The sequence below is a fragment of the Hemitrygon akajei genome, chromosome 6 (genome assembly GCF_048418815.1).
Source record: "Hemitrygon akajei chromosome 6, sHemAka1.3, whole genome shotgun sequence".
Lineage (NCBI taxonomy): Eukaryota > Metazoa > Chordata > Chondrichthyes > Myliobatiformes > Dasyatidae > Hemitrygon > Hemitrygon akajei.
In genome coordinates, this window is record NC_133129.1 from 20,777,554 (window position 1) to 20,792,477 (window position 14,924).

The following is a 14,924-nucleotide window of genomic DNA, read 5'->3' on the forward strand; positions in this document are numbered from 1 at the left end:
AGGGAGTAATACAAAGAGATCTCAGAGTCCTTGTTCATCAGTTACTGAAGGTGAATGAGCAAGTGCAGCAGGCAGTGAAGAAGGCTAATGGAATGTTGGCCTTTATTACAAAGGGAATTGAGTACAAGAGCAAGGAAATCCTCTTGCATTTGTACAGAGCCCTGGTGAGACCACACCTGGAGTATTGTGTACAGTTTTGGTCTCCAGGGTTAAGGAAGGACATCCTGGCTGTAGAGGAAGTGCAGCGTAGATTCACGAGGTTAATTCCTGGGATGTCTGGACTGTCTTACGCAGAGAGGTTAGAGAGACTGGGCTTGTACACGTTGGAATTAAGGAGATTGAGAGGGGATCTGATTGAAACATATAAGATTATTAAGGGATTGGACAAGATAGAGGCAGGAAATATGTTCCAGATGCTGGGAGAGTCCAGTACCAGAGGTCATGGTTTGAGAATAAGGGGTAGGTCATTTAGGACAGAGTTAAGGAAAAACTTCTTCTCCCAGAGAGTTGTGGGGGTCTGGAATGCACTGCCTCGGAAGGTAGTGGAGGCCAATTCTCTGGATGCTTTCAAGAAGGAGCTAGATAGGTATCTTATGGATAGGGGAATCAAGGGATATGGGGACAAGGCAGGAACCGGGTATTGATAGGAATTGATCAGCCATGATCTCAAAATGGCGGTGCAGGCTCGAAGGGCCGAATGGTCTACCTCTGCACCTATTGTCTATTGATATGTCTATCCATGGCCTCCTCTACTGTCAGAATGAATCCAAACTCAGGTTGGAGGAACAACACCTTATATACTGGCCGGGTAGCCTCCAACCTGATGGCATGAACATTGACTTCTCTAACTTCCGTTAATGCCCCTTCTCCCCTTCTTACCCCATCCCTGACATATTTAGTTGTTTGCCTGATCTCCATCTCCCTCTGGTGCTCCCCCCCCTTTCTTTCTCCCGAGGCCTCCCGTCCCATGATCCTTTCCCTTCTCCAGCTTTGTATCACTTTCGCCAATCACTTTTCCAGCTCTTAGCTTCATCCCACCCCCTCTGGTCTTCTATCATTTTGCATTTCCCCCTCCTACCCCTACTTTCAAATCTCTTACTATCTTTCCTTTCAGTTAGTCCTGACGAAGGGTCTTGGCCTGAAACGTCGACAGTACTTCTCCTTATAGATGCTGCCTGGCCTGCTTTGTTTTACCAGCATTTTGTGTGTGTTGTTACCAAAGGAACTCTTTTGATTTGTCCTGGAAGAACAGGGTTGTAAACATTGTCTAAATCAGGGGTTCCCAACCTGGGTCCATGGACCCCTCAGTTAATGGTAGGAATCCATGGCATAAAGAAGGTTGGGAATTATTGCTCTAAATAGACTTCAGTACTATAGAACCATAGAAGATTACAGTACAGAGGCAGGCCTTTTGGCCCTTCTTGGCTGTGCTGAACCATTTTTCTGCCTAGTTCCACTGACCTGCACCTGGCCCATATCCCTGCATACACCTCTCATCCATGTACCTGTCCAAGTTTTTCTCAAATGTCAAAACTGAGCCCACATTTACCACTTCACCTGGCAGCTCATTCCACACTCCCACCACTCTGTATGAAGAAGCCCCCCTAATGTTCCCTTTAAACTTTTCTCCCTTCACCCTTAATACAGTAATATATTGTCAAGACCTTACAAGGTAGCCTGATCCAGAAGATTGAGTTATATGGGATTCAAGGCATGGTGCATAATTAGATCTAAAATGGGCTTGGTGTTTGAAGGTAGAGTGTCGAGATGGCGGGATGCTTTTCTGACTAGAAACATGCTGTTGGTATACCATAGGGATTGGTGCTGGCACCCTTTTAGTTTGTGATAACTATTAATCACTTGGATGTGAATGATTATTAAGTCTGTGAAAGACAGATACTTCACTCACCCAGGATGAGATGAGCTGGATTGCCTTTGTTTGCAGCTTGACCCAGCATGAGATGAGGAATTGCTTCATGCTTGTTCTTACAGAAATGTGGCTGCAGCATAACAATCTTCATGCCACTTGGGATTTGTGCTAATATTATTTTGTGACTGTGTGCTGTGTGCAACTGTATGTACTGTGTTTTACCCCTTGACACTTGAATTTAGTTGTATACATGGCAATTAATCTTGAACTTGGTGTGAATAGTGATAAAGTTTGACTAAGATTAAAGCATATATACAACAGATGGAAAATTGGGCAGATTGTTGGCCAGTGGGGTTTAATCCTGACAAGTGTGAGGTGATGTAGTTTGGGAAGTACATGGAGAGGCTGGGCTTAAGAGAGGTATGTATGGGCTGAGTGTAGGAAATTGGGACTAGCTGGTTAGCATGGACTCGTTAGGCCAAAGAACTTGTATCAGTGCAGCATTGCTCTGTGATTCTCAGTCAGTTGTAAGGTATATGCTGTAAATGTTGATGAGAGGGATGTTGTGAAACAAGTCCGTAGTTCCCTGAAAGTAAATATCCTTTGTCAACACAATATCTATCTAACTGTCATGCTTGCCTTCAAAGGTCAGAGTTTAATCACTTTAAGGGGAGATAATTGGATTGGCTGAGTTTGTTTTCCCGGAGTGAAGGCTGAGTTGATGGAAGTGTATAAAATTGAGAGTCAGAAATAGAATCTTTTTCCCACTGGGGATATCAAAAGCAAAAAGGTACAGATTTAAAATGGAAGGGAGGAACTTTAAGAAGATTTGAAGGGAAAGTTCTTTCCACATTGTGTGATTGATTTCCTGAGCTTGTTGTGAGAGGAGATGTAATTGGATACAACCAACTACATTTAACTGACATTAAGCAAAGGGGATTAGTTTGGATGGGCGATAAGGTCAGATGAATGTGACGGGCCAAAGCTCCATTTCTATGCAGGGCAATTCTGTCACTAAAAACTGAGATGAATCAAAATTTCTTTGTCAGTTTCTAGAATTCTCTGCCACTGAGGGTGCTGGAGATAGGCAATCATTTTCAGTGATCATTGGATATATTTAAGGTAGAGGTAAGTAAATATTTGAAAGATTAAGGAATCAAGAGTAAACATTTGAAAGATTTGAGTTGAGGGTTGTGAGGGCACAGGAGTTGAGGCCTGCATAGATCAAGCACATTGAATTGGGGGAGTGGGGGAGAGCAAACTGGTGACCTATTTCTGCTCCCACTTACTTGTGTTTTTGACAGCAACTCAGTGCATAAAAGCATGCAGACATGGTCAAGAGGTTAAGTTGTTGCCAGACCAAACATCAGAATGGGGAAGAGATGTAAACTGAGTGACTTTGACCGTGGAATGATTGTTGGTGCCAGATAGGTAGAAACTGCTGATTTCCTGGGAATTTCATGTGGAACCGTCTCTAGAGTTTACGGGAAACAAAAAAGCAGTTCTGTGGGCAAAAATGCCTTGTTCATGAGGGAGGTCAGAGGAGAATGGCCACACTACTTAAAGCTGTCAGCAAAGTGACAGTAACTCAATTAACCACACATTACAACAGTGGTGTGTAGAAGAGCATCTCTGAGCGCGCAGCATGTCGATCCTTGAAGTGGATGGGCTACCGCAGCAAAAGACTGAACATACATTCAGTGGCACTTTATTAGGTACAGGAGATACCTAATAAAGTGGCCGCTGAGTGTAGGTATGTGAGTGGCATATTTTCGGTATGATATTTAAATACGTATGACTTCATTGTGTGGTAAAAGCTCATGTTTATAATTGTCCCTTGATTGATGCTTTCTCTGTGCCAGATAATGCAGATTGTCATTTTAGAACTGAGAGTGTGACCATGAAAATGAAAAGATATGGACATTGTATAGGCATAAGGGATTAGTTTACTTGGCTATTGGATTACTGATTTAAACCTCCCAGTTTAAGATGGCACTGGTGAAACACAGTAATGCCTTACTGGTAGCAAGCAAAACTACTAACTACTCAATTAATCACACTTTTTTGGGAAAACAATCCCTGCAATCAATAACCTGTGACTTCCCTTTAGGGGTTGAGCTTTTGAACCTCCTGTACAACTTGGCATTTTTATAGTGTGAACTGAAGTCTCAAAAGTTCAGGACAGTTGTGGCACAGCATGTACGAGTGGAATCAAGGCGGCGGGGTCCAGGCCCGAGATCGAGGAACGAGCCAATGTTTAGCTATTGCTGGAATGGACTTGGAGCAAAGTCAAAGCAGTGGATCTGAGGCAAGGCAGAGTCAAGGTGGCAGGGCCTGGGCCCAAGAGTGAGGAATGAGCCGGCTCGGCTGATTTATGTGCCGGGCCAGATTGAGAAAGTCTGAGTGTCAGGGGCCAGAGGTAAGGGGATGGGCCAGTGTTCAGCTCTCTGGGTGAGATTTACTCATCCTTGCGCTGAACTGAGGCTGTGGTTGGTAATTAATGGGCTTATGGATCGGCTGTGACTGGCTTCTTGACTGTGAACTCACTCTCTGAATGTTATTTACTTTTTATTGGTTTTACGATTTGTTCTTTTTTTATTGGGTGTTTTTTAATGGGTTCTATTGGATTTCTTTTTTTTGTGGCTGCCTGTAAGGAGGGGTATCTCAAGGTTGTATGTAGTATAGATATAGATTTATTAATCTACATTGAAATTTGATTTGATTCAGCAAAACATCATGGACCAAATGGTCTGTTCCTTTGTACTTTTTTAAAAATGTTCACTGCATTCTAAGGGATATTTGATTTGTTATGACTCTGAGCAACAACCTAAGAGATTATTTTGTATTTTGCTGAGGCTTTCCAGTAGTTAAATGGCTTACTGTTTGAGCTGGCTCAGAAAGTTATTTTTTGACATTTTCAGGGCAGATGGGTCCCAGATTCTTTTCCCTGACTGGATCTCATGAGCTATTCGATGTCAAGCAACACACAAGATGATGGAGGAACATAATGGTTTAGGCCGCATTTATGAAGGGAAATTGTTGGAATTTTGGGATGAGACCCTTCATCCGGACAGATTGTTTATTTATGCTTGAATCACCATTTTTGAGAGATGACCATAGTCAATATGTTTTAACTTCTCCACAGCCGGCCATGGAGGGGAAGTCATTTGGTGTATTTAACATGGAGGTCGATAGCATCTTGTTTAGTAAGGGCATCAAAAGTTTTATAAGGTATTGGTCTGACCGCAGTTGCTCTATCATGAGCAGTTTTGGTCCCTTATCTAAGAAAAAGATGTGCTGGCATTGGAGAGGGTCCAGAAGAGGTTCACAAGAATGATTCCTGAATTGAAAGGGTTAACGTGAAAAGCATTTGATACCTTTGAGTCTGTACTTGCTGGATTTTAGACGATTGAGAGGCGATCTCATTGAAACCATATGAATATTGAAAGGCCTATATAGAGTGGATGTTGAGAGGATGTTTCCTATAGTGGTGAAGTCTAGGACAAGGGCACAGCCTCATAATAGAGGGACATTCCTTGAGAGCAGATGAGGAGGAATTTCTTTCGCCAGAGGGTGGTGAATCTGTGGAATTTGTTGCCACAGGCAACTGTGGAGGCTAGATCACTGGGTGTATTTAAGGCAGAAGTTGATAGGTTCTTGATTAGTCAGGGTGTGAAAGGTTATGGGGCGAAGTCAGGAGAATGAGGTTGAGAGGGATAATAAATCAGTCATGATGGAATGGTGGAGCAGATTCGATGGGCCAAATGGCCTAATTCTGCTCCTATATCCTATGGTGTTTTTGCAGATTGTAGCATTCACATGTAACTATTGAAGTACAAGGTGCTGGAATCATTCCACCAAGTTCAGAACAGCATGGAATCTTGCTAGCAGGAAACAGTTCTTCATAATAACTTGTAGATATTACATTGTCGGTGGTGAGATTTATCTTGCAGTGTTAGCAAAATATTTGGTTATCAAGCGTTGTGCATTGTTTGTATCTTCTAAGTCCAGGGCGTCTGGCCCAGCAAGATCTGTTTTCCAGGGTTCAGTCAATTAGTACAAAGATAAAAGTCTTCACAAGTGTCAACAAATTCTTTATGGTTTAATTCTGCTGTTAAATCTAACTTGAACCATTGATTTTGTTGCAGGGAAGCAGAGCCCTTTAATGGATCAATTCAAGGCTGGTAGAATGAAACTTTGCATGTTTTTGCAGTTTACGTTTTTGGTCCTCTCATTATCTGGATGTGATCCTATTTTTGCTCAAAACATTGGTGAGTTAACATCTGTTCTTGATTTGCATTTATTAAAACTGAATATTTGGCTTGTAGTTGTTATGTTTATCCTTCTCTTTTTCTGTCCTGTTCAGTTAAGTGATGCTATGTTTCTTTAATGATTGGTGGTGGTGGAGCTTACTTGAGTGCAGCAAATTTTTCATTTTGGTGCAATTAACGATTCCATCATTACTATTACATTCCAATTGGAAATTTGGATGTTCGGAGAATCAGCCCTTGCTGCTACTTGAAAAATCAGCAAGAAAATCAGATACTTACTGTTATGCCTGTGCCCCAACTCTGAGGGGCCGAAGGGTACAAAGTAGCCCCCTCCTTTTTGAGAATCGCAAGATCGCTATTAATTCAGGTCAGGAGACCCAGGAAATGAGAGAAAGACACGCAGAATCCACAAGGGGTTTGGAATGTCCTGGCCCCTCAGCAATACAAAGCCACGGGAAACGGCCATTGTCTCTTGGAGACGGAATTGTGTATTGAGCACTGTGCTATTCATCGAAGCCCTCAAGGAATGAGCAACGTGGGCTGGTTGGGGGTTGGCATCATCCCAACCTGATTGACATCTGAGACCCCGTGAGTAAGGATAAAAGAAGGTCTGGGGAACAACCCCTTCAGACGCACCTGGAGAAACGCTAGAAATCCTGTGACAGCGTTTAATAGTGACAGCCGGTGGAGGGCCCACGTGTGTCCTTTCCCGTTGCCGGGATTGGGGCCTTACCACGGAAGACGGCTTAGCTAAAGAAGAGACCGCCCCCAATGACATTTTGAAGGATCGACATCATAAAAAGGAAAAACTGGCAAGTTCTAAAAATCCGTCTTTCTCCAACCAAAGGCTGCAGCCTGCATGAACTTGAGTGACTTTTATATTTCCATCGGACAATACATTATCCCCTAGACAACGATAGAGCTATTTCTTATTGATTATTATTATACCTGCGCTTTTATATTTAGTATTGACGACGTATATTATCTGTATGTTTGCATTGATATTATTTTTTGTGTATTTTTATCAATAAATACTGTTAAAAATAGTACCATCAGACTTCAACAGACCTCTCTATCTTTGCTGGTAAGTGACCCAGTTACGGGGTACGTAACACTTACTCAACTGGGTATTAAAATACAAGAACAGGGATGTGATACTGAGACTTTATAAGGCACTGGTGAGATCTCACCTTGAGAATTGTGAACAGTTTTGAGCTTCTCATTTAAGAACAGTTGTACTGGCATTGGAGAGGGTTTAGAGATGGTTCACAAGGATGATTCCAGGAATGAAAGGGTTATCATATGAGGAACGTATGGTGGCTCTGAGTCTGTACTCACTGGAATTTAGAAGTATGGGGGGGGGGTGTCTCATTGAAATCTTTTGAATGCCTAGACAGAGTAGATGTGGAAAGGATGTTTCCCATGGTGGGGGAGTCCAGAACAAAAGGGCACAGCCTCAGGATAGTGGAGCATCCATTTAAAACAGATACGGAGACATTTCTTCAGTCAGAAGGTGGTGAATGTAGAATTTATTACCACAGGCAACTGTGGAGGCCAGGTCGTTAGGTGTATTTAAGGTGAAGATTGATAGGTTCTTGATTGGACACGGCATCAAAGGTTACGGGGAGAAGGCTGGGGAGTGAGGCTGAGGAGGGGAAAAAGGACCAGCCATGATTGAATGGCGGAGCAGACTCGATGGGCCAAATGGCCTAATTCTGCACTGATGTCTACACCTATGTCTTATGAAATGGGGTGAAACTATTGAAGCAGAGGGATGGTTTCTTTGGCACAGAGGAAAATAAATGATGAATAAATCGACTTCTATGTCAAAGATTTCTATGATTTGGTGAAGTACCTCCATCCCAGGTCATTTAATACCAAAAACTGATACAAGTTACTTAGTTATGTTGGAGAATGTGACCAAAATTGTGTTCAAAGACTTGAGTCTGATCGGAATTAGGTTCATTGTATGATATGAAATTTGTTCATTTGCAATAGCAGTATAGTGCAAGGCCATAAAATTACCACAAATTCCTAAAGTTTGTAGAATTTGTGTGAACTCTGTGGAATTCTCTGCCCAATGAATCAATGGAGGCTATATCAGTAAATATATTTAAGACAAGGTTGAATAGAGTTTTGCATAGTAGGGGAATTAAGGGTTATGGGGAAAAGGCAGGTAGGTGGAGATGAGTTCATGGTCAGATCAGCCATGATCTTATTGAATGGCAGAGCAGGCTCGACGGGATGAATGGCCTACTCTTGCTCCTATTTCTTATGTTCTTATGTAAATTAAAAGTGCAAAGAAAAGGAATAAAGGGGCAGAATTCACAAACCATTTGAAATCTAATGACAGAGGAAGAAATTGTTCCTGAATTGTTGAGTGTGGGTTTTCAGCTTCCCGTACCTTTTTGCGACAAGCGAGTGCACTCCAGATGGTGAGAGTCTTCACTGATGGATGCTGTCACCATGAGGCACCTCTTCTTGAAGATGCCCTCAATGAAGGGGAGTGCTGTTTTTTTTCCAGTCAACGAAGGAGAAGGCTGTGGCCATGATGGGCTTGACTGAGTCTAAACTCTCTTCAGCCTCTTGCGATCCTGTTGGAGACTCCTGTGATGCAACCGTCAGAATGTACTCCACCATACATATATAGAAATTTACAAGAATCTTTGGTGACATGCTAATTTCTGCAAACTCCAAGCAAGTAGGGAATCTCAGTAAGCAGTTTAAAAAAGGAGAGAGAATTTGGGAGGTTAATGCTTGAAATTCCGGTGATCGGGGCCTTGGCAGCTGAAGACTTACCTGTCAACCGTGAAGCAATTAAACTTGAGAGTCTGCAGAAGATCACTGCAGAGCCAGTTTTTCTTAAAGTTAGAGGTGGGGTAAGCAGGGGAAGAGACTAGAGTTGCGGGGGCATGGGAACCAGAGTGCCAGAACAGATAGTAGAGAGCTTGAGGAGACATGTTGTTATGACTTCAGACAGTCATGAATCACAAGGTTGAGCATGGTGAGACTAGTGTCCTGAGCTGCATGGATTTCAATGCAACAAGTATCATAGGAAAGGCAGATGAGCTCAGGGAATGGATCAACACATGGAATTATGATATTGTAGCCATTAGTGAGGCGGTTGCAAGAGGGGCAGGACTGGCAGCTCAATTGTCCAAGGTTCCATTGATTTAGATGTGATAGAGTAGGAGGTATTAAAGGAGGAGGGGTGGTGTTACTCGTCAGGGAAAATGTAACGGCAGCGCTCAATCAGGACAAACCAAAGAGCTTGCCTAGTGAGGTGTTATGGGTGGAAATGAGGAATATGAAAGGTATGACGATGATAATAGGGCTATATTACTGACCAACCAACAGTCTGCAGCATTTAGAGGAAAAAATTTGTAGAGAGATCACAGACTGCTACAAGAAATGTAGTTGTTATAGTAGATGATTTTAACTTCCCACATATTGACTGGGAATCCCAGACTGTAAAAGGACTAGATGGGATAGAGTCTGTCAGATGTGTTCAGGAAAGTTTCCTTCATCAGGTTGTAAAAGTCTCAACGAAAGAACGTGCGATTCTAGATCTGCTATTAGAGAATGAGACGTGGCAGCTGACAAGTTTATGTAGGGAAACATTTGACTTCTTGTGATCATAATGCCATTAGTTTCAAAGTAAATATGGGAAAAATAGGTCTAGTCCGCGGGTTGAGAATCTAAATTGGAGAAAGGATCTGGCAAGTGTGGATTGGGACAGGCTGTTTTCTGGCACAGGTGTACTTGGTAAGTGGGAGGCCTTCAAAAGTGAAATTCTAAGAGTACAAAGCTTGTATGTGCCTGTCAGAATAAAAGGTGACAATAACAAGATTAGGGAACCTTTGTTATAAAAAGGTATTGAGCCCCTGGTTAAGAAAAATAAAAGGTACATAGCAGCTATAGGCAGGCAGGAACCAATGAGGAACTTGTGGAGTAAAAGAATGTAAGAGAACACAAGAAAATAATCAGGAGGTCTAAAAGAAGGCATAAAGTTGCCTTTGCAGATAAAGTGATATGTTAAGAGCAAAATGATTGCAAGGAACAAAATTAGTCCTCTGGAAGATCAGAATGGTAATCCAGGTGTGGAGCCAAAAGATATGGGGGACGTCTTAAATGGATATTTTTGCATCTGTATTTACTCCGGAGATGGACATTCAAAATGAGGTATTAAATTGGATTAGACATTGGCTTTTTGGGAGAAGCCAGAGAATGTTTTTAAATGGTTACCCCCTGACTGGAGGCCTTTGACTAGTAGAGTGCCGCAGAGATCTATGCTGGGTCCATTGTTGTTTCTCATCTAATGTGGTTAACTGGATCTGCAAATTTGTGGATAACACCAAGATTAGGGGTGTAGTGAACAATAAGGAAGACTGCCAGAATTTGCAGTGGGATCTGGACCAGCTGGAGAATATAGATGTACTGTGGACAGCATTCTGACAGGCTGCATCACTGTCTGGGGTGGGGGGGGGGGGGGGGGGCTACTCACAGGACCAAAAGCAGCTGCAGAGGATTATGTTTAGTTGGCTCCGTCCTGGGTACTAGCCTACAAAGTACCCAGGACATCTTCAAGGTGCAGTGTCTCAGAAAGGCAGCGTCCATTATTGAGGACCTCCAGCACCCAGGGCATGCCCTTTTCTTACAGTTACCATCAGGTAGGAGGTACAGAAGCCTGAAGGCACACACTCAGCAATTCAGGAACAGCTTCTTCCCCTCTGCCATCCAATTCCTAAATGGACATTGAACCCATGAACACTACTTCACTTTTTAAATATATATTATTTCTGTTTTTTGCACAAATCTATTCAATATATGTATATTGTAACTTTTTTCTTTATTATTTTTTCCCCTTCTATATTTTGTATTGCATTGAACTGCTGCTGCTAAGTTAACAAATTTCACGACACATGTCGGTGATAATAAACCTGATACTGATTCTGAAATGGACAGATAAATTACAGATGGAATTTAATCTGTAATTAAATTAAAATCGGGGTTAGGACTGAGCTTAAATTACCATTCAATGTATTTAAGAACTTTTTAAAAGCTATTTATTAATGCTTTTTGAGAGGATGACTTTAGATGCATATCATATTTTTACTGAGTTAAGTATTGTATGTAATTAGTTTTGCTACAATAAGTGTATGGGACATTGGAAAAAATGTTGAATTTCCCCATGGGGATGAATAAAGTATCTATCTTTCTATCTATCTAATGCAGACAAGTATGAGGTGTTGCACTTTTATAGGACCAACCAGGGTATGTCTTATACAGTGAACAGTAGGGTACTGAGGAGTGTGGTAAACAAAGGGATCTGGGAATACAGGTCCATAATTCGTTCAAAGTGGGGTCACAGGTAAAGAAAGCTTTTGGCACATTGACTTTCATAAATCAATGTACTGAGCACAGGAGATGAGATGTTATGTTGAAGTTGTACAAGATCTAATTTGGGGTATTGTGTGCAACTTTGGTCACCGATCTACAGGAAAGATGTAAATAGGGTTGAAAGAGTACAGAAAAAATTTATGAAATTATGCTGGGACTGGAGGATCTGAATTGTAAGGAAAAATTGACTAGAATAGGACTCTATTCCTGGGAATTTAGAAGATTGAGGAAGATTTGATTGAGGTATACAAAATTATGAGGAGTATAGATAAGGTAAAAGCAGGCTTTTCCCACTGAAGCTGGGTGGGGCTACAACCAGAGGTCATGGGTTGAGGGCAAAAGGCGAAAGTTTAAGGGGAACATGAGAGGAAACTTCCCCATTCAAAGGCTGGTGAGAGTATGGAACAAGCTGCCAGTGCAAGTGGTGTGTATGAGTTTGATTTCAGTGTTTGGATAGAACATGGATGATAGGGTATGGAGGGCTGTAGTCCTGGTGCAGGTCAATTGGAGTAGGCAGTTTAAATGGTTCGGCAAGAACTAGATATGGTGAAAGGCCCATTTCTGTGGTGTACTTTTCTATGATTCTGTAACTATGAGAAGGACGTGACCATAGAGGAACAACACAATCTATTGAAAGAACTCAGTGGGTTAAGCAGCATCGGTGGGGGGGCGTCACGTGATGACGTAGGGTCGAGACGTTGGGAATCCAGCTTCCTCGTAAAAAAGTAATGAAATAGGGTTTAAATGAAGAAGAGTTAACAAATATCTATTAGAAACTATTTATAAGCAACTCGGGATTATCTTTTGATATGGCTCCTAAATTGAAACAGAAGAAAGCTACTACTTCGAAGACTGCGCAAATCGGTGGGGAAAAAGGCCTAACCGTTTCAGCGAAGCATCGGACTCAAGTTGGATCTCCTTCTGGTGAAGTGCATGGCACTTCTGATGATACGAGGAAGGAAGTTGCAGCAATGTCGGCGGTCTCTAAGAAGAAACGGCAGGAACGCATGCGCGAAAGTATGTATGAAAAGATATCAACAAAACTACAAATCCCAACTACAGCTGGAAGTGAAATTGGATCCGGATCGGAAGTAGAAACAGACTCTTTGGGAAATTCGAGGAAGAAGAAAGAGATTAAAGGAGACATAAAAGATATCCTGATATATATGACGAATGAATTAAAAGCTATAAGAAAAGATATAAAAAGGATGCAGAATACACTTGATAATGTGGTGGAAAAACAAAAGAAGATGGAGAAGGAAGTTAAAGAGATGGAAGTAAAAGTGGAAGAAAATACTGAAAAAATAGAAAAAATAGAAAATGATAATCTTGTCTGGACAGCAGAAAGAAAAAGGATGTTTGAAAAAATGGATGCGCTTGAGAACTCTAGTAGACGAAATAATATTAAAATTGTTGGTCTTATGGAAGGTACAGAGGGAGAAAATCCAATAAAATTCTTTCAAGATTGGATTCTGAAAATTTTGGAAATGAAAGAAGGAAGTCAAGTAATTGAAATTGAAAGAGCACATAGAGCTTTAAGACCAAGATCTCAACAAGATCAAAATCCAAGATCAATTTTGATAAAATGCTTAAGGTATCAAGATAAAGAAATGATCTTGAAGGCAGCTACTCAGGGTGCTAAAGAGAGAAATGGGCCATTGATAATAAAAGGGAAAAGAGCTTTTTTTTTATCCAGACATAAGTTACGATCTTCTGAAGAGGCGGAAAGAATTTAATCCAGTGAAAAAATCTTTATGGGGAAAGGGCTATAAATTTTTATTGAGCTACCCAGCAAAATTGATAATTTTCTTGGAAAATGGAGAAAGAAGCTTTTTTGTTGACTACTGGAAAGCGGAGAAATTTGTACAAGAACTACCTGATGTTCATGAAGAGGACTAAAGAATTATAGAAATGAAATGGACTAATGATGAAGATTGAAACAAGGTTGGACTTGATGGACATTCATAAGGAAAAAATAGTCGAGGAGAATTAATTGGGAGTAGAGACATTAATTATTTTCTTTTTTTTTCTTCATTAATATATATATTTTTTTCTTTTTGCAGGGGAGCTGGAGGAGCTCCTGATCGATGGCTGCGAGTTTCACGTGTACAATCATGGTGACTGCCATGACCCGTAAAATGGGGGGGGGGGGTAATGTTGTGTTCTTTTTATTCGCAACATTAGTGGGGGGTATTTCTTTTTTTTCTTATATATTAGTTATCTTTTTTATATTTTTCTTCTTTTTTGCCTGGATGGTTGGGGAGAAACTCATAGCAACATGGAGAATTTTAAAGAGTTCCCAAGGTACTATGAATGATTAATTTGCTTAATTTATTAAGTTTTAATGTTAATGGAATTAATGGACCTGTGAAAAGAAAAAGAGTTTTAACATATATTAGGAAAATGAAAGGAGACATAACTTTTTTACAAGAAACGCATTTAACAGAAACAGAACATAAGAAATTAAAGAGAGATTGGGTTGGAAATGTTATTGCAGCTTCATTTAATTCAAAATCGAGAGGAGTTGCAATTTTGGTTAATAAATCTTTACCAATTAAAATACAAAATGTAATAATTGATTCTGGGGGGAGATATGTAATTATACATTGTCAATTTTTTTCAGAATTATGGACTTTTATGAATATTTATGCACCAAATGAAAACGATGCAAAATTCATACAAGAATTTTTTTATGAAATTGGCTGATGCACATGATAAAATATTAATAGGTGGAGATTTTAATTTTTGTTTGGATCCAGTTTTGGATAGCTCAACTAAAGTTGCTACAAAATCAAAAGTAACAAAATTAACTTAATCATTAATGAAAGATTTAAACCTGATTGATATATGGAGAAAAATTAATCCAAGAGAAAGAGATTATTCATTTTATTCAAATAGACATAAAACTTACTCAAGGATTGATTTTTTTTATTATCAAAAAATATTCAAGATAGAGTGAAAAGTGTGGAATATAAAGCAAGAATACTGTCAGATCATTCTCCCTTGATAATGACAATGATAATGATGGATAAGGAGGAATCGATTTATAGATGGAGATTTAATTCAATTCTATTAAAACGTCAAGATTTTTGTGATTTTATGAAAAAACAAATTCAATTTTTTTTTGGATACAAATTTACATTCAGTAGAGGATAAAATTGTATTATGGGAAGCGATGAAAGCATATTTAAGGGGTCAGATTATAAGTTATACATCTAAAATTAAGAAGGAATACGCAGCAGAAATAGATCAGTTGGAAAAAGATATAAAGTTAGAAAAAGAATCTCAAAGATGCATGACAGAAGAAAAACGAAGACAACTTGTTAACAAAAAACTACAATATAATACACTCCAGACATATCGTACAGAAAAAGTAATTACGA

General features: G+C 40.3%; 1 protein-coding gene across 3 annotated transcripts in view; it reads left to right on the forward strand.

Moving 5' to 3' along the window:
• The window catches only part of lifra (LIF receptor subunit alpha a), a 198,688-nt gene that overhangs the window by 103,456 nt on the left and 80,308 nt on the right, over positions 1-14,924 (forward strand). For all 3 annotated transcript variants that reach the window (XM_073047970.1, XM_073047972.1, XM_073047971.1), the window contains one exon: positions 6,019-6,141. In XM_073047970.1, coding sequence (XP_072904071.1) covers positions 6,019-6,141 — 123 coding nt within the window. The remainder of the gene's footprint in view (positions 1-6,018; positions 6,142-14,924) is intronic.